The sequence below is a fragment of the Rhinatrema bivittatum genome, chromosome 13 (assembly GCF_901001135.1).
Source record: "Rhinatrema bivittatum chromosome 13, aRhiBiv1.1, whole genome shotgun sequence".
NCBI lineage: Eukaryota > Metazoa > Chordata > Amphibia > Gymnophiona > Rhinatrematidae > Rhinatrema > Rhinatrema bivittatum.
In genome coordinates, this window is record NC_042627.1 from 21972654 (window position 1) to 21993332 (window position 20679).

The following is a 20679-nucleotide window of genomic DNA, read 5'->3' on the forward strand; positions in this document are numbered from 1 at the left end:
AGCAGTCGTAATTGGGTCTGGCTGAAGTGCTCGATCTCTTGGTGCAGAGCTGTGCTGCAGGCAGAGTTCCACAGGGGCCATCCAGGCTGGTGAATTGACAAAGATTCTAATCTGAATATTGCCGGATCCTGCGAGAGAACCATGGGAGCGTATTACCTGCAGCCTAGTTTGGATCAACCAAAGATCGTGAGGGGGATCTGGAGGAGGCGCAGGCTTTCTCCCAATCAGTTTGAAAGGAGGGGAGAGAGGCAAAGAGGAAAAATGGTAAATCTGCCTTCTGGTATAGGGGAGGGGTGTGTGTGACAGTTCAGATGCCACTGTAATTGAGGGTATAATTTGTGGTTGACAGTTCAAGAAAAGAGGGTAAGTAGCAGCTTATAATGAAAAGGTGCCTGCTTAGGTTTAGCCATGTCCTGAATGTTAGAAACCTGTGAATTTTAAAATTCTAATTGTAATTTGACTTTTGATTGTAGTCTGACCTTGGAAATAAACTCACAAGATCCTATGGTCTGTTGTACATCTCATCTGATGCCTGGATAACTCCAGATCTCTAGGAGATCTGGTAATCTGAATGATGCATATTTAGAACCATTTCAAATAGGATTTGATTATTCAGCTTTCAACAAATGCTCAAGATGAGTTACAGTTCAGATATAGTAGGTAGGTCTTGCAGTCTTAGGGCTTGATATACTAAGGCTTTTCTCCTATTCTGTATGTATGGGAAAAATACTTAGTAAATGAGCCCCTAAATTGGCAAAGGCACATCTCAACCAAAATCAAAGAAGGCTTCCACAAATTACAAATCCTCAAACTAAAACCTCTACTGTACCACCCTGATTTCAGAACTGTTCTACAATCACTTATATTCACCAGCTTTGACTATTGCAATTCTCTATTGTTAGGACTACCCAAAGCCTCTATCCGACCACTCCAGCTACTGCAGAAGGCCTCGGCCAGAATCCTCACCGGTCACAAAAAATCCGATCACATCACCCCAGTGCTAAACAGTCTACACTGGCTACCTGTAGAAAAGAGAATCAAATACAAAACCCTATCATCTTACACAGTACAATATATAACAGTGAAGGAACATGCCTAAACATTATTAAAAAAAAAAAACCACATCCCAAGGCAATAAAAGAACCACTAGCAAATTACACCTAGACATACCATCAATCTCCACTGCCAAACACTCTTTTTAGAAAAAGAGCTATCTCCATAGCCAGACCCCAACTCTGGAACTCACTACCAAAACATTTAAAAAAGAACTCAAAACATGGCTTTTCAAACAAGCCTTCAAAGACAGAATTCGCTAAACACAAACAATTAAGACCACTTTATAAAATCACGGACCGCTAATCTCGATTACAGATAGTTATATTACCGCCGATGTTAACCCACTGGGTAGATTTTTAAAAATGTTAACTATTTTCGGATAGCTATTCACTGTTTCGATGTTGCTACTTAGTAAGTTAGACTATAACCAATTCAATTACTTAATCATAACATGCCCATATATTGTCGCACCAGTTATATTGTTATACCATACAGATTGTCACACTGGTTACATTGTTATATCAGTGGTTACTCCTCTTGTAATACATTGTTTTACCTGTAAACCGGAGTGAAGGCCTCTAGCTAAACTTTGGTATATAAAAAAAAAGTACAAATAAAAGCTAAATATCTTGTACAAGATCACAAACATTAGTAACAAACAGGATTTGAACTCCACCTTCCCTGTTTCTCAGCCTGCCACTCTAACTACTAGGATATATGCCTTTACCTCAGTTGCAAAACAGCATTGGGGATAGGGTGAGTTCATATAGTACAGAGGAGTTGCTCTAAGTAATGTGCAAACTCTAAGCTGTTTCTCCCTTCATCCCTCAGATTCATTTGCTGTCATGGGTTTTGTTCTCATTGCAGATGCACCTTTTTATTCATGGGGCACCTCCTGATATATTGAAAGCAATTTCTTATGATGCAAAGGGGTTTTATTAGTGATACAAAGTAGCAGTACTCTAACAAAACCTGCTATATTAGGAAAACACCTAATAGTTGTATCAGGCCTCAGCATGCTGAATGAGTTGACTCATTCCAGCCAAGCTGTACTCCATTGAGCTGTGTTGGCTGAATTGTCGTTCAATTTCCATGTATATCTTTTGTGAACAGGTATCCTTCTGGCTCTGCTGCTGGATACGCACAAAAATATAAACTCATGCACACTACCTTTGTAGGCTTTTGAAAGGGGAAGGATATTTTGAAGGAAGTAAAAGCTGAGCCCAGCATATAGCAGCCACCAAATGTATAGTACATTTCTTCAGTGCAAGGCACGTTTATTGGGGGGGGGTTCACAATGTTAGAAAGTGCTTAGGATGAGATGGGTTTGTATTCATTTTTACTGGGACCTCTTGTAAACTGATCTGAGGAATATGCATTGTAGGGCAGTCCATGTTGAATGCTGAGAACATATGGAGGGGGGGGAGGGGGGGAAGATAACTAAATCCCTTGCCTTCAGTGATGATAACCTAATAACTGTGGTAATACAGGGCTAGATATTTTACAGAAAAAGTAAATGGAAACTTGCCTCTTATTCTGAACAAGAATCCTTGTATGCAGTTCTGTTACACTAGGAGAATGTACAACTAAACCTCTTGAATATCCACCTTCTGTATGTACCATTGAGCATATCTGCCAGGAATCTTTCAGGTTTCTAATAGAAATGCTTGTTGCTTTTAACTTCTAAATAATGGGAGATGGGAACCCAGAATTGTCTCCTGATGTAAAGGGCTGAAACATTCAAACTTCTGTTTTCTTAAACCCTCCCCTCCAACTCTCTGGAAGCTGTAGAATTAATGTCCGAAATCTTGCCAGAGGAAAGAACAGAACTTGGGTTGAGCAATCTGCAAGCGTGTTGCTGTCTTGTCATCTTGTAATGCATGTGTGATCTCTCTTTTAGTTAGTAATTTTCCTAGTTTAGAGGAGGAATCCTTTTTCCTATGAGTTGTAAACTAAGTAGCCTGTGGCTTGCTGTAATATGAACATAGGAGCTGCCTGACGAGCTGCACGTAGAAGCGGTGAGTGCTTAGCTGGGCTGGCAGTACTTGCAAGGAGGAACAAAGTGTTGCTGTGAGGTTCACAATAGCAGGGCACACCCTTGTGATGTGCAGGAAGGCTTAATGATTAGTAGCTTTATTTGACTCCCAAAGGGCTGACTAATTTCATGTTACTCAAATCATCTTGGTTGTCATTCTAAAACAGTTATTCTAATAAAGGCTTACCACTGCCAGATCACTATACAAAAATGACATTCGGTTCTTCATAAGTTTTGCTATGAGTATAATGTGGCATAACTTTCATGAGTGTGTATTCCAAGGCTTAAGTGGTTAATTGCATACACTATATGCCTTTACCATTCTGTATATTTTTCAAGTATATTGTTTCACAGTTTAAAATTTATGCTTACCAGAAATGAGGCCTCCTAGTTTTTCTGCTGAGTGGAAATAACTTGTAAGATTACAGCTTTTTTTTTTGCCTTCCAGATCATTCAAAATGTATCTAGGCTGCCTCATTGCCCCTTTGACAGTGGACTTTGAGACACAATGGGGCTTCATTCACAGCTGCGGGATGGAAGAGGGAGTTCTGGTCCTTTCTGGTCTATTGGAATAGAAGTCCTCTAACTAGAGGACATGGGCTTTTATAAACCCAGCTTAGTCTTATGGTTTTAAATCATCATCTGATAGCTGGAGATTACTGTTTAATGGCTGGAACAGGGGAGGGATGCAAAAGATTCTTAACTGGTGAACATTGGCAAACTTTATCACTTTTCATTATAAAATGATTTGCTGGAGTCTAATTGAGAGCCTACAATACTTTACTTTTAACTGAATCTCACAATAATTCATAAAAACTGTTCTCATGCACTCAGCAATGAAAGGATAGGTAAACAGGGTTCATAGTCTGCTCATTGTGCAGCAGCAGTCAAAAAGCTTATAAGGAATAAAAAATAAAATGGATCCATGGTGCGATGGCACCTTGCACCTTTGGATGCCCCATCTTGGTGATATAGTAGAACTAGGAAAGGTACAGAGAAGGACAACCAAAATGATAAAGGGGATGGAATGGCTTCCCTTTGAGGCAAGGCTAAACAGATAAGGGTGGCTCATTCTGAAGAAGAGATGGCTGAGAGGAGAGATGATCATGCATGGGGTGGAACGGAACAGGTAATGTGGGAATCATTCCCAGTAGTACTAGAGGACCCTCCATGAAGCTAATAGGTAACACTTCTTAAAACCAGAGTGTTTTTTCACTTGGTGCACAGTTTAAACTGAGGAATTTGTAAGAGGATGTGGTAAAGCAGTTAGTGTAGCTGTGTCCTTTCTTTAAATTAAAAAAAAAAAAAAAAGACACTTTGCACAGTGTGTGTGTGTGAGTTAGAAGGCTAACCTATGATGCTACTTGTCAATGGTTTTCAGGATATCCACAATAAATCTGCAATGCACTACCTCCAGTCTCATGCACATTCATATTCACTATGGATTTCCTGACAACCTGGCCTGTTTGTGGCTCTTGAGGACTGGGGTTGGCTACTCCTGCACTATATAAATGGATCATCAGTGGGGGTTGGGAGTTTCCATAAAGAACCAACATCAGCAAATCATATTTCCATGAAAATTTTGTAATCTACTCCATATAGTTTCAGCTTTGTATGCTATTTGAGCATATTTCACCAAGAAGAAAAGTAATTGTGCCTCATGAGACATGTCTGTCAGATTAAACTGAGCATGTTATCAAAAATTTCCATAGATAATTCCCTTGAAATAGGCACACAATGCCAAAGTATCACATGTTGGGAGTTTTATCTGTGAAAAAGATGTCTCTGGATATCCAGGCTGGTAAAAGTGAATTCTTACAAGGACTATTGTCATTGTAGTCACATTTAAATACTCAAATTTGATTCTCAATTGTAAAAGTATTCATTAAACATACTTAGTTTGAGGAGTGTATAGCTTAACTCTAGATGGACCCAGGAAATAATGCTGTTTATTTCAATCTCTTGCTAATATGAAATGCATTAATGGCATCCTTGTGGATTGAGTTAAGGTATTTGTGTTCAAAATCTTCATTGTCCTTGAATTAGTTCAGTTCTTTATATTCATCTGAGACCAAAGGGTCCACTCTGTTATGCTTGAATAACAAATTTGCAGTTCTGCATAGACATCAGTTGGTGGTTTTCAGGTATCCAGTTTGCTAATTTGCAGCCGAATGCCCCAGCCACTCGCCGGTGCATGCGATTCAGTATTTAAATTAGGTCCGGCGGTAGATCCAGGTAAAAGGAGGCGCTAGGGATTCTAGCGCGTCCCTAGCGCCTCCTTTTTTGACAGGAGCAGCGGCTGTCAGCGGGTTTGACAGCCGACGCTCAATTTTGCCGGCGTCTGTTCTCAAGCCCGCTGACAGCCATGGGCTCAGAAACCAGACACTGGCAAAATTGAACGTCCGGGTTTCGGCCCGACAGCCGCAGGCCGAATTCAAACTTTTTTTTTTTTTAACTTTTTTTACTCTTCGGGACCTCCGACTTAATATTGCTATATTAAGTTGGAGGGTTTTTACTGCTTTTCTGTGCACTTTCCCGGTGCCGGAAGAAATTAGTGCCGACCTTTGGGTCGGCACTAATTTCTGAAAGTAAAATGTGCGGCTTGGCTGCACATTTTTACTTTCTGTATCCTGTGCGCATACCTAATAGGGCCATCAACATGTTGAGGTCGCTATTAGGTGCCGCGGGTTGGACGCGCGTTTTCCTCCCCTTGCTGAATAAAGGGTAAGGGAAAACACGCGTCCAATAGCAGGCTAACTGTGCGCTCCGGAGCGCACTGTACTGTATCAGCCTGTTTGACACTTCTTGATGGACAATTTCTTTAGAACGGGCATACATGCCGTGTTCTGGCACTCAGAAATTTTTTATTTTGAGTATTGGATATTTATCCCTCCTATTTTGAGGACACTTGTGCATTGATCATTTCAATGTCTTGGCTTTTGCATGAAGAAATATACAAAGTCTAAAATTGCATGAGTAGATTAGTTGTTTGAGGACATATTTGGTTTCCATACTTGTTATAGTTAGGTAACATTTTTTTTTTTTCTTTTTGAATAGCTGACATACTTAAAATATAACTTCCAACTGGTTCTCTGATTCTTCATACAAAATTGGTCATATTAAGGCCATTTGCAATCTCAAAGGTTTTAGTAACAGTCAGAACTAGTGGGATAGTAGCACAGAGCTGGAGTCTTGGTATTATGTTCCATTGGGGGCTCGAAATGCGAAAGCAAGAAAATGGAAATTGAAAAGTCTTGTATCAGTAATGAGTGTGAGGACTAAATCTGATCTCTTCCACCATTTTTTTTTTTTTGGTGTAATGTTTGTCTTGGCCAGCATTGCGTAAACTTGGCTGTCCATGTCCCATCTTGGTCCTGAAGCCTCGCTTAAGTTTGGCTTACAAAATATGCAAGGTGAGACTCTTGAGTATAAGACTTGTGTATATCCTGAACCATACCTTGAGGCTTCAAGACCATGTTGGGGAAGGTCATGTGTAGGAGTACATCGTTCTCAGTGGCTGTAAGTATACCATTGTGATAGACATTGCAGAGGATGTTCTCAAAAGAGAACCTGGGATATATTATATTTCTGCATTTCTTGCACTCTTCCCCCTAATACCAGGTGATTAGGTATTGTACTGACCCAATAGATTGGCAGGTATTTTCTACGGCTGATTTACCCCTTCAAATGCTTTTCAGATGGCAGCAAAGAAGCCTTATAGTCCTATCTAATCCTGTGATTGTGCAAACCTTCAAGCATCCCAGAGGTTTTTTTTAGAATGTCTTTAAAGCTCTTCAAACTTTTTTTTGCATTTCTTTGGAGAAAATATGTAATGCTATACCTGCATGAAGAGCATATGGCTAATGTGCTGTATCGGTCTCTACCTGGCTACTGTACTTTCTGGTGTGATTGCAGAGCAACAGGTTTTGAACTGGAGCACTTTGCTCCTCTGGAAACAATTTTACCTGATTTTGGACTACGGGGACAGTATATTCATGGGAGGCAATAGCAAGGAGTGGGAGTGGTACAGCTCTCAGAAAACCAACTTGGATTTTCACCAAGCTCCTGTATGTTTTGAAATTCCAGGTGTGGTGTTTCCAGGCTGAAATCCTGCCTTATTCAGTAAGCAACTCTAGGACATGAAGCTAAACATGGAGATTATTTGCAGTGTTGCTGGCATGGCCCTCAAGTCTTGCCCAGACTTGCTAAATACCTTTTTAGGTCCTAGGAACTGCCTCTTGCTGGTCCAAAGGCAAACATGATCTGCCTCAGTGTATTTACTCTGCACTTCTCTCCAGTTTTTTTCTATAGTGTTGTAGGGTGTAATAAGGGATCTTTTTGAATAAATTTAAATTTAGAGCACATTCAGAAATGTAACTCTCAAATAATTCCTAACCTACCAAATTATTCCTCTACAGACCAGTCCAAAGTGGTGTTTGAAAATCAGCACAAATTTTTTTTTTTTTTGTGATTTAATGGCTAAATACAAACTTGCAACATTTATATAACTTATCAACTAGATTAACACCATTTCTCCCCTTCCCCCCCCCCCCCCCCATTGATTTTATTTCTGCAGAATGGTTGGTTCCTTCCTTTTTTTTTTAGCACACCTACCAATATATAAACGAAGTAAATTGGGTGCTGCTATATCATGCATTGTGTTATTGAGGAGATCCATAGTATGGAAAGCAGTGTAACCATAAGATGGGATGCACCTGTTGAAAGTATAAAATATTTCAGCAGTGATAAAGGCCAAAAAACAAGGAAACAGATTTTGAATGATCTACATAGTACTGATGACTTGTAAGAAATTTTGAGATTCACTGCACTTGGCTGAAATTACAAAGCACTCTTGTTGTCCTGCATGACATCCACTCTTAAAAATCAGATTCTGGCAGTTACTCAAATATTTTGGATGTAAGATGAGCTGGTAACTAATGGTATAAACACTCTTTTTGAAAGTGAAGATTCAGTTCTGCAGTTGTGATCTTACATACTAGTTGAGACTTTAGTCTTCAGCTACAATATGCTTTCCATTGTAATGGGAATTCCTCATAACACTGACTGCAAAAGTTGATATTTTCCACACTGTCCCAGTAAAGGTTTTTAGCCTTTGGGATATTACTTGTACTATTTTGAGTTCAGTATGGAATGTCTGCAGGAGGCACATCAGAAGTTTGCATTAATGTAATGTCAAAACTTCATGCTGTCCTGGTAGATTTCATTTGCATGTCTCTAAGTGCTCAATGCAGGTAATTACATCAAAGCCCACTGTATGGCCTGTGGAAGTCTAAAATGCTGCTTAACTCATTTGATCAGTCTCCTTTCCATTTGGTAGCACATCATTGTTTAAATGCTTCTTACAAAAGGCCCCTCTCCCCTTCAGCACTCACTAGAATTAGTTAACATAGAAATACCTTAAGCATAATTCACTTTTGCTCATACATATCAAAACTTACCATGTGCTTCATTCATTAGAGCAGGAACATGTCCATCTGCAGGTAAAGCAGGTGGTTCTCCTAGACTTAAGTTCTGATCCTCAAAAACATTGAGAAGGAATTAAGCCTCCTATTTTGTGACGCCCTTATTGGTTTCTAGGAGAAAAACCAGTTTGTCCCCAGTATCTGAGGAATAGCCCTGTAGCATAGAACAGTGGTTCTCAACCTTTTTTCTATTGGGACACACCTGGCAGATAATGCTTACAGGTGTGACACTGGACCATCTCAGGGCCAAATGTAAACACATACTCTCTATCCACAGGACCCCGTCCCCAATGGATGCAGAGCAGAACTAAGTTATTTCAAATCCAACTCACTATATAAAGAGATTCTGGTGCTATCTCAGTAACAAACACAAACTCTCTTACTGTCAGGTGAATTGTAAAATACAAAACCTAGAAAAAAAACAAACTTAAAACTCAGCACATGTGTAGCAAACCTTCCATCCCATTGCAACACTAATCTCAAAAACTCAAACAGCAATAGCCCTTCCTATGAAAAGGTAGCATTGCAGCACCAATGCATGTCCTGTTGAGAATGAGCACGCAACAAAAAGGATTGATACAAATCCCTACCTACTAGTAAAATACCTCACCTCAGTCACACATACAGATTTGACTTTCACAAGTTACAAATGTGGAGACAAACTGCAATGGAAAGCTCAAAACTCCACTCTACATGCAGTGCAGAACTGAAGAGCTGGAAATGAATATATTTCCGCCTACGCTAAGCAAAGTACAAAGACAGAAGAAATGCACATTCCCCAAACAATGGCTCTTGAACCCCATCACTCCCCTTCCATGCCTCCATTTTTCCCCAGTTACTTCCTTTCAATTATCTGCTTGCCCTCTTTCCCTGCTTGACTGTGTACCCCAGCCCTCTCCATTCTACTTCCATCTTCCCAGCTCTCCCACCCTGCACAGGTGAAGAGATGATCAGCATCAATCCCAGACTCAGCAAAGAGTTTGTGTCCCATCAGGAGCTGGCAGTCTTACTCTGATCTGTGTGAAGGAGGGACAGCCTCACACTGGGCCAGGAAGTGAGTAGCTTCCCATCAGGCCCATTATAAAGAGAAGTCAACCAATTCCCAGGTTGATAAGGAGGCAGCCATCTGCTGGCCCTGCGACACAACTGAGTGTACTACACACCTGTTGAGAACATGCTACACAATGTAAATTCATGGTGGTGCTGGACAATGTTGCACTAAGGATAACATCCATTGAAACAGGATATTGTACTGCAGTTAACTGATTCTTTACCTCTCTTTAGGTAAAAAATTGAAGTCACCATGTCGAAACATCATACCACAGATGTGGGGAGTGCATTCATCCAGACTCAGCAGCTCCATGCTGCCACAGCCGACACCTTTTTGGAACACCTGTGCCGGCTAGATATTGACTCCGAGCCCATTGTAGCAAGAAACACGGGCATCATCTGCACTATTGGTAAGTAGCATGGTAGATGGAGGGAGATATCTTTCATGACAGTTGAAATCTAGGCTGAGGTTATAGGGTACCTAGAGTGCTTAGAAGTGAGACGTTGTGAAACATATATTGAAAAGGGCTTTATTGAAAGTGGGTTTAGCTATAGGTAATGGACATATAAGATTTGGAAAATTGCAGTGTTCAGAGGAGAGAAACAGATGAAGGCAAGAAATGCCAAAAGATGCCACATTTTAAAGTATTGGGGAAAAGTCTATCCCAGTGGTTCTTAACCCACACAGGCAGTGTGGTTTTCAGGATATGTACAATGAATGTACTTGAGAAATTTTGCATGTGGTGGAGAGCAGTGCATATTCACTGTGGATGGTCTGAAAGCCAGACTGGCTGTATATGTCCTGAGGACTGGGTTAAGAGCCCCTACTTCCACAGAACTGTTAGGGAAAGCCCTTACCTTGAAAGTTGTAACTTTCTTGCACTACTGTCATGTTTGGCTTTTTTTTTTTTTTTTTGGAACTGTTACCATGAGCTAGGAATTGCCTCCATGTTTCCTAAATCCATTATCTCTGAATTTCACATTTTGGGTGCCTCATTATGGTAGTGGCTTGCAGTAACATAACTGGCATATGTTTTGTGTCAGAGTGGTTTCTTTAGGTGAATCTTTTGGGAGGAAGAGTAACTGGATAAGTGAAGGTCTGGGACTTTTTTTAAAAAACATGGCTGGTCTTTTGTCTCCTTTAGGTCCAGCCTCCCGCTCAGTGGAAATACTGAAGGAAATGATTAAATCTGGAATGAATGTGGCTCGTCTTAACTTCTCTCATGGGACTCATGAGGTGAGCATGGAATGGTCAAAAGGGGAGACAGGTGTGACTTGAGGGAGAACTGCATCTTATCCAACATTCCTAGGTGCAGCTTGCACTTGCTGCGATGGGTATCAATTAAGCACAGTCTCGAGTATTGGCTTGTATAAAGAGTGAAAGAGAATGCCATATAACTCACCAACTAGAGCAAACATTTAGTGCCAACATTTTACTGCAGAGTATTTGGTATGGAAATATTAGTCATGTAGAAAGCAAGCTCTTCTATTAGAAGAAAGGTCACTGTCGGCAGATGAGATTTATAGTGCTATCTGACTTTTCGATGGCCACACCTTCAAGCATGCCCTTTTAGTTAGTACTCGTGCCTCAGAGGCATGCAATGGAAAAGGTTTTGTTTGGGGGGGTGGGGGGTAGAGTCCAATAGGAATTTGGCATCTGTCTTTAATTTAGGACTGTTTGCTGAGCCTATTCATCATGGGGGATGTTTTCCCCATATTGTCTTAAATCATTTTGAAAATGGGTCTACATTTAAATCAGGCAAATCATTTTAAGTAGTATCAGACACATAGTGTATGTATTCAATAGTGGCTTCTGTGTAAACAGCTGCAGAAACGTGGATCAAAGTTACAGGATTTCTAAATGCATTAGGATTGTCTCTTTTTTTTTTTTTTTTTTTTTTTTTTTTTTTGGTCCAGCCCTACTAGTTTTACTACTTCACTAAGGCTTTTTCACACTGCTTGAATGAAGAAACTAAATTTTCCCCTCAATTGTATCTTATAGACTTTTTTAAACAAATTACATAAGCACAGCTAATAAGTCACAACACTGAAATCAAACATTGTTTCTGTTTTGACTTAAGTGACTTCTTGCACATTACCCATGCTTTTAGCATCAAATTAGAATTTTGTATTACTTTATAACAGGTTGACTTAATGATGGGTAAATAGAATGTAAGAACATTTTCTTTATACAAGATTTACTTATTAGGAATGATTGTATAAAAAATTTTGTTATGACCCATTCAATGATATGCATGTATTGCTATCTAAGATTTGTTTGAAAATGCATAAATTAGAATTTTGTTCATGAACATTGTCATATTTTTTTAAAATGTTCCTCTGTCCTTTTTATCCCAATACATAGTTTTTTGTATGTTTGTTTTTCCATTGTCTTAGTTTTGGGAAACTAGGTTGAAATTAACTCTTCATCTTGACTCATTTTGTACATTTCAAAATGCACTTAATCTGATTCTTATTGGAAATCAAGCTCTCTGTTTGGCAGCAAGTAAGGCTTTTCCCATTGCTTTGAGACCTCTCTTCTTTTGACCCCCTTCTAGTTAGTACTTGGAGTACTGCTGAAGCTCTTACAGAGCTTGCACTTTGGCATTTGATGCCACGGCTGAGAAGGTCACAAGAAACTTAATCTGTTCATGCTAGACAAGCCCCTGTTTTATAAATAGATTGCACTGTTCCAAGCTGAGCTGTGTACATGTATGTGCCTTTCAAAGGTCAGGAGCCTACAGCTTGGCTGGTAACTAATGGCTTCTCTCATACCTAATCTCAGGTCTTATGCTATGCCATCTGCTCCCTCTTGTAAATGGCTAATATACCTAACTTTTCCTCTTCCATTAGGAAGCAGGCACATGCAATGAGTGATGGTAACAATGGTAGTGAGCTTTTGTGGTATCCATTTTTAATTTTTTTTAATTAATACATTACAACGTATCCACATCTGCCTTTCCTCCTGTAAATCTAAATTCTTGACTTACCTGGAACAAAAATTGAGGCTTGATTATCCTGGGATGGGAAGAGGAAGGATCCTCCTTATGACCAGAATGCAGCAGTAATGTGTGTTAAAATATTATCTGTACTGAGGTTACAGAAACTTGCATACAAAATTAATTTTAAAATATATCCAAACACAGTAAACAATGGTCAGACAAGATCGTGCCTAAAAATATCAAGATATATTTATATGAAGACTAGTGGCACAACACCACAAAATGACAGGAAACGTAGATGGTGAGGTGTTTGGTCACCAGTTCATTTCTCAGCTTCTCCCTTACCATTAAATGGACTCTTTCGGACCCCCACATCATGCTTGTGGGTAGGTGTGTGGATGGGAGAAACCTAGAACATGATGGCCGATAGAACAGGTGTGGATGGGCCTTCAATAGTCCCTTCCTAGCCCTCAGATCTTCTGATTTCTCAAGTTCCAGGAGTTTGTTTACCATATCAACAAAAGCTGTTTCATGTGTCCAAACATTTATGTAAAATATTTTCTTACTTTACTAAAGTCTATCCCCTTTCACCCTTGTTCCAGAGCCTCCTTTCTGTTGAAAGAGGCCTGCCTCCAGGTTGTATTTAAATGTCTCTATAATATCCCACTTTCCCTTTTTCTCCAGGGTATGTAAGTGGTTGGAAGCAATCTAACTATATATAATAAACTGCATTTTTACTGCTATTCATAGATTCTCTGCCACCAGAGGGAGTGTTAATAGGTATTCCTATCTTCTCCTTGGACGCAATGGTATAAAATAGACAATACATTTGTGTAGCTGTTTGTCAACTCTGCTTCTGTAAGTGGTTGGGGTGGCCCACTTGAGTTCTCCAGGTCTTGTTTTCTCATTCCCTTTTTCTCACCATCCTATTCATTCCCTCCCCTTATCTGCATTATTATTAGCTACCCAGTACCCACCCACATCACAGCCCACCAAGTCTATATGGTGCAATATTTACATGTTTGTATCAGTAAACTGAAACCTTAGTTGCAGACTCAGTGGGCATTTCTGGACACAATGCAAATGTCATCTGCTCTGCTCAGTGTATGACACACTTTTTGATACTGTAGAGAGGTCTACAGTAGCAACTATCATGGCACACTGGATAGTATGACTAAGCCTGTAGTTTATGGGAGAACGTGTATGACCAATTAGCCATAGTGCCCTGTTCTGGGGACAAACTCAAAAGCAGTTGCCCAAATTAAAGTACAGCATACAGTTGTCCAGTCTCTCTCTCAAAGGGACCCAAAGAACAATCTTCTAGGTAATATTTCACTTTTAAGCACTCCTTTCAGAGATGCCACTTCTGCCAATTTCAGCAGTATTGTGCAGCTTCTGACTCATGGATGTTGGTGCAAGAGATCTCTACTGAAGATACCACAACAAGCCTCTGCCTAGTTCTTGACTAAAATCAACCCTTGGGCTTGTACCCCTCTAGTACAGGGAGAATTCACCTTTTCCTAGAAGAGTGGCAGAAGATCAAAAAGGACTGTTGGGTCCTCAAAACTGTGGAGTCTACTGTGTTTCTCCAATAATAAGACCTAGCTTGATTTTCAGGATTTTTGGAGTAGGGCTTGAAATATAAGCCCTAGCTTTTAAGAGGATGAGCAGTTCCACCCCAAGACTTACTGAAAGTCCTGGGGGAAGACAGAGGATTGTGGGAAAAAAAAAAAAAAGCCCCAAACCCACCCCAATCCTCCAGATGTACTTTATTGCACCTCCCCCCCCCCAAAACAAAAACAAACTCTGGTCCAGCAGGGGTCCCGGGAGCGATGTCCCGCTCTCAGACCATCAGCTGCCAGCAATCAAAATGGCACCGATGGCCCTTTGCTCTTTCCATGTGACAGGCTATCGGCACCATTGGTCAGCTTCTGTCACATGGAAGGAGCAATGTGTTTGGGTTTTTTTAACCATACAAACCCAGTTTAATCAAATTAGAAGGGTTGTTTTGGGGGGCAGCCAAAATAAAATTGGCCTGAACCGCGGGAAAACGAGATTTCCTGCAGTGGGCCGATGATAAAGACCGAACTGAAAGGTTCGGCCGAAAATTGAATCTGATTGGTGAATGAAAGAGGAGGCGGACTTAGCCTTGTCCTCATTCACCAATCATGGAAAAAGACATCCCCCAAAAATATGCCCTAACCTGTTTTTCAGAGCAAAAATTAAATATAAGACCTGTCTTATTGGAGAAACACAGTTACTGTTTGCTCCTCTCGTGCCCTCCAGTGCTGCACCATTGAGCCTTCAAACCGGCTAAGTCTCGACATAGTTGTTTGTAGCCAGCAAGCAATAGAACATGTCCTTCCCAAAGACCATTGCAAGGGATTCTACTACTATTTCCTTATCCCCAAGAAGTCTGAATTGAGACATCCTGCATTTGGAGTCTGAACAAAATGAACTCCCTTCACTTCATTCAAATGGGAAACTGGATGTGCACCATGCATCTAGAAGATGCATGTGCTTACATACCACATCCCTTCCATTTGGCAGTACCTCTTTTTGTAGTGGAGACTACATTCGTTTTGGGCTCTCGGTGGCCCTAAGGGTTTTCATAAAATGCTTAGTGGCAGTGCACATTAATTGGCAGGGAATTTCTTTTCTTACCTGGATGACTATTTTAGTTAAAGGGAATTCTCAAACAGGTGTTGGATTCCCTGCAAAAGACTGTTCAGCTCCTTCAGTTGCTAGGATTCATTTATCAACTTAAACCTTGATTATTACTAAAAGAATCAAGTTGATCAGGGCAGGGAGAATTCTTCCTATTGGAATAGGCAGTCTGTCTTCAGGCCTTGATTCAGAACTTAATATAGTGGGATCATATCTCAGCCTGAGAAGTTCTACTGGTCCTGGGACATAAGATGGCAGCAGCGCATGTGGTTCAAATGACTTGCCTCCGTGCAGCCTTCATGCTGCTTGGTATCAGTTGATTCAGCCCTTGTCATATCCAGTGAATGTCAACACAGATATGAAGGGATATTTCTAGTAGTGACTAGGCACAAACATCCTGGCATTAGAAACTGAAGGGGTGCGCCCATCAAGTAATGCTGGCAATGCATGCATCCATTAGGGGATGGGGATACATATATGCAGATTGTTTCAGACCCCAAGGAGTCTAGTCTTCAACAGAACATGTTTCAAATCAATTTGCTGGGGCTGAGAGCAATTGGGTATGCATTGGGGGGGGGGGTGTGTTTCCCCTCCTCGGGCGAAGGATTCTGATCCAAGTAACAGTGTTCTACTTGAACAAGCAAGGGTGCACAGGGCCCTCTGCTAGCAATCCCTAAGAATTTGGGAGTAGGTTTGCAGCCACAAAGCCTTTCTTATAAGCATGTAAGCAGCCTACCTTCCTGCATCTCCAACACGTTGACATTCTTACTGTTTTTTATCCCCACGAGTGGTCTCTAGATCAAATAGTGGCAGTCAGGTGGTTCGCGTTTTCTGGGCTCCACCAATTTGTTCACAGTGGAGGACATATAAAAACTCTGCTTTAGTCTTCATAGCAAGCGCAGATCTGCTCAGAATGCTTTTCAACTCATAGGATGTAGATCTGCTTTGTCATTTCTCCCACTTCATTGGTGACAAGTAGTGCAGAAGGCACTCCAGGCTTGGGCATGTCTGCTCTTCATTGTCCAGCATGTCCTGGAAAAGTGTGATTTTCTGACCTTCACATGAGGTAAGAACTAGTCATCCAATCCATCTTTGCTAACTCAAGAGTGGTGTCTGAACCTTCCCTCTGTGTGACATCAATGAGTGTTTGCCATTCTGTAGGGGAGTGAGATATTGTAATCTCGTCAAAGCCTTCAACTATAAAATTCTTTTTAAATCAAAAAGACATTTGGTGTCTAGCAATCTCCCTGAACCCATTTTTGCCTTTGAACCAAAGGAGTTGCTTCAGTACTTGTTCTTCCTTTCATCTTCTCGTTTCAGTACATCAGTCAAAATTCTAACTAGTGTCCTGCATATATTGGTTAGTGAGTGCCCATATCGGTCCTGGTAATGTCACTCTATGAATGATTGAGCATAATGTATTTAGTGTGTGTGGTCAGTGAGTTGGCAGGCTTGCGCAGAATGGCTTTTCAGGTTAGGGGATTGTTTCTTACTTGTATTGAAATGCATATGTCTTTGTATATGCTTGTTTTCTCATTTGTATTCAGTACTTGGCTGGTGTACAGTTTTACTTTTTAAAAAAATAGTTTAAATGTTCCAAGCGTGTAGCCAGGTTCTTAACTCTTTCCATTCACATTTCTTTGATTCTAATACAGTTGGATAAAGTGAAAAGAGAAGGTGATAGTTGAACTGAGATGTATTTTTCTGCTGTCCCCCTTACCTTCCACCATTTTGGAAACTGCATACAAGGGAGATTACCTAGATGGACATCTCTTCCCTGTTCATAGAAGGGGTCTCTCTTGAGTAACCCTCAGAGTACTGAAAGCGACACATGTTAATGGAAAGTACAGGAGGTAGAACAAACATTTGTGCTCAATATGTCTTTTGGCCCCTCCACCCCCACCCTACATGCTTTGAATACACCAAAGCATACCACATAGTAGCCAAATATTCCCTTTCTGTAGCCCGGATGTAAGCTGTACACACAACTTAACTCCTTTTTAAATCAGGAGTATTGTGCACAGAAATGTTTACACGTTAGTGCACTTCCTTTCAAAATTCTGTGTTAATGCAGGCATTAGCTATTGCTTCCAGGAAAGGGTGTTAAAGCTCTACAGACCAAATGCAAGTCTTTAATGCTGGAAATGTAACTATTGGTCAGAGTAAAATTAACCTCAGCATTTGGGCAGGTCAGTCCCCATGAGTGGGTTATGTACCTCTGCCAGCAGATGGAGACAAAGCAAAAGCTGACATCACAGCCATTTGGTCCCACCCTAACATCAGCCCACCAGTATTGTCCTCAGCAGATGGTGAACATGCATTTCCCTTTGGGGGTGGGGTGGGGGAAGGAATCGAAACAAAATAGCAGAAAGAGGAGATGTCTAGCACTACTTGCTTCCTGAGGTGATACAATGTGGTCCCTCCTTCAGTCTGGTAGCCTTGAGTGGTGTGGACCTAAAACTTCAATTAATGGTTGTAGGCCAAGAGAGGCTCAGTGGTAAGCTTTGTGGGTTGAGTAGCTGTTTGGCTAGGCTCCACTCCCAGGCTTCTCTCCTGAGTGCGTGTTAGACCACAAGGTGATTACCCACAGCGAGAAGCTTGCTAAATCAGCATGCACTTATGTGCCCAACTTTGTGGGTGTTTTTGTCTATACTGGGCACCCAGTTTGGGTGCCTAGTTGGATGTGTGGCCTTGGTACATATACTTGTGTGCACATTTGTACATCCATTTTGGGTGCAGGTTTTATGCACGGATAATCTAGGTGCAAGCTTTTACTGTTCTGAACACTTACAACTTTGATGCCCGCAGTGAAGAAGCCTAAGCGTTTATCCACTTGTGCTGCATGCCACAGCAGAGCCATTTATCTGGGCTTTCTTTAAGCCTATGTCAGCACTGCCTGGATGCTCGTAGATTTATTTCCTTCTGATTTTGCTGATGGCTTATCTCCTTGGTTTGCAGGTAGTGGGATTGAGGGTGGCATGATGGGGGGAGCCCTCCCTTGGTCGATCCACGTACCAAGTCATCAGACACTCACTCAAGATGTTTGGCATGGGGCCTGGAATGGACCAGTCCCCTTTTTTTCCTGGGTAGAATTCTTCCAGGGGTGGTCGTCTGAATCAGCAGTACCTACTAATGTAGGAGCAGAGTGCTCCTCCATCTGTTTCCAGTCAAGTGCTGTGGTGCAGCGTGGTCTGACAAGGTTCAAGTGCAGGTGGATCAAGATACCATTGGTGGTTCTTCTGGTGAGGAAGGTTGATTTCCTCTAGATTTAGAGCCTCTTAGAACTGTTTCTTTCATAGAGATGTTGCTGAGCTTGATCTCTGACCTTGGCTGGGGTCTGATTCCTTGGGGATGCAGGAGGAGGATCCCATGTTGGTCTCCCTATGCAAGGCTTCTTATTTCTTTTCCTCCTGGATGCAATCCAGGAGTTGATCTGGAATGGAGTGCACCAGCAACATCCTTTTTAAAGTATGGGTTTATATCACTTGGTTCCACAGGCCAGAGAGCAGTTGCATTTCTCTAAGGTGGATGCCTTGGTGTGGTCTGCAAGAAATGCTCCACCATCCTGGTAGAGGGAGGTGCAGCATTGAAGAATACTCTGTTATAGAAGGATCGAGGGTATCCTAAAGCAAGTTTTTGAGGCAGTGACAAACTTTTTTTTTTTTTTTTGTTTTTGAGGCAGTTTTTGAGGCAGTGATGAAGAAAAAGCTATAAATAAAATAAACCTGCTTTTTGTGCTTTGGTAGCTCAGGTTACCTTGCATCTTTGTCAAGATTCTGCTAGTGCAGTGTCTGATCTTGGACCTATGATAGAACTACAGGGCTGTGACTTTTCACACAGCCACTAGAGGAGCTGCTTTGGTTATTGCTGCCAGGCAGCAACTGTGGCTGTGCAACTGGTCAGTGGATACAGTTTCAAAGGCCAATCTTACCAAACTTCCTTCAAGGGCTTGCTTTTATTTGGCAATGAATTAGAAAAACTGGCAAGTAAATGAGATCCAGGTCCCTCATTGTCCAGAGGACAAACTCATTGCTCGGTCTTTTCAGGTGAGTGGCCACTCTTGAAAACTACTGGTGTGTTTGGCTTATAGGGGAGGTTCTTCCCAGAGGTCTCAGTCCTTTCACACTTGAGGGCCTCAAAAGGATGTGGGCTCTGGAAGTGGAGCCCATCTGTCTTCCTAATGAAGGTTTGCAGGCTCACCTGGTGGTACAGGAGTTAGGTGGTCATCTATCCCATTTTTATCAAGATGAGTCCAGACTGATTTAAATCAATGGGTTTTCGAAGTGGTTGGGGGTGGTGGGTATGCTCTTGAATTTTAGCTTTCCTGCAGATGCTTTTATGGTTGCCACTCAGAGGTGGGTAGAAATGGAAGTGATCTTACAAAGGCTGTTGAACCTGAACGTGGTGCTACCCGTTCCCAAATTGCAGCAAAATATGTGCTGCTATTCCATTAATTGTCATGCTCAAGAAGGGTCATTTCGACCCATACTGGATCTCAAGGATTTCAACTTACATGAGTCATGCATTTCAGGATGGAAACTATGCGCTCTGTCATAATGGCAGGATTATCCCTTGTGTCTCTAGATCCTATCTGTCAGGAACATCAGCAGTTCTTCCTGGTTTGCTATTTTGGATTGTCATTACCAATTTCAGGTCTTGCACTTTGGGCTAGCCATGGTGCCCAGGACCTCTTCCAAGGTCATGATGGTAGTGGTGGCCTTCTGCAAGGAGGACTTTCTAGTTCACCCCTATCTGGACAACTGGATGACTCGAGCCAAGGATGTGGAAGTCTTCACACCTCCTGCCTGGTAGTCTCCTTGCTACAGGAATCTGGGTGGTGAATCTGGCTAAGAGCAATTGGCAGTAATATCAGACCCTGAAGTATCTCCAGGGTTTGATTCTGTATGGGCAGAGTCTCGAATCCACTTGTTGATGCAAGTTAGATCCCTGTAGAACTTAGTCCAACTGTGTGGCCTTATCTGCATGTCCTGGAAGTGGTTCCCTGGGCGAGAGCTCATATGTACCCTCTTCAGCATGCATTGCTTTCCCGATGGAGTCTGCAGTCACAGAACTATGGTGAAGCAGCTCCTTCCATTAGAGGTGAGGTACCAGTTGGACTGGTGGATACATGCAGATAATCTGAGGAAGGGAATTTCCCTGAAGATGCCAGTTTGGTCAGTGCTTACAAGGAATTGGTGGTACAAGTGTGCTAGAATGCAGCAGAGCGACAGGGGAATATCAAACTGGAAGCACAAGCGGTTCGGTTGCATGCCTGCGATTCAAAGTGGCTAAAGGCTTGGGCAGGCTAGATAATATCGGACAATGCACGATGGTGGCTTACATCAATCTGGGTGGAACAAAGTCAATGGTTATCGGAGGAGATAGATGCACTCATGGTGTGGGTGGCACAGCATCTCCTAAGCATATCCACCTCTCACTGCTGGAA

General features: G+C 41.6%; 1 protein-coding gene across 4 annotated transcripts in view; it reads left to right on the plus strand.

The window, feature by feature from the left end:
- PKM (pyruvate kinase M1/2) overlaps positions 1-20679 on the plus strand; it is a 53235-nt gene that overhangs the window by 6062 nt on the left and 26494 nt on the right. For 2 of the 4 annotated variants that reach the window (XM_029574381.1, XM_029574379.1), the window contains exons 2-3: positions 9859-10034; positions 10770-10861. In XM_029574381.1, the coding sequence (XP_029430241.1) occupies positions 9878-10034; positions 10770-10861 (249 nt within the window). In that variant the 5' untranslated portion in view covers positions 9859-9877. Of the gene's footprint in view, positions 1-9858; positions 10035-10769; positions 10862-20679 lie in introns of those variants that run through there. The other 2 variants (XM_029574380.1, XM_029574378.1) reach the window with 1 other exon arrangement.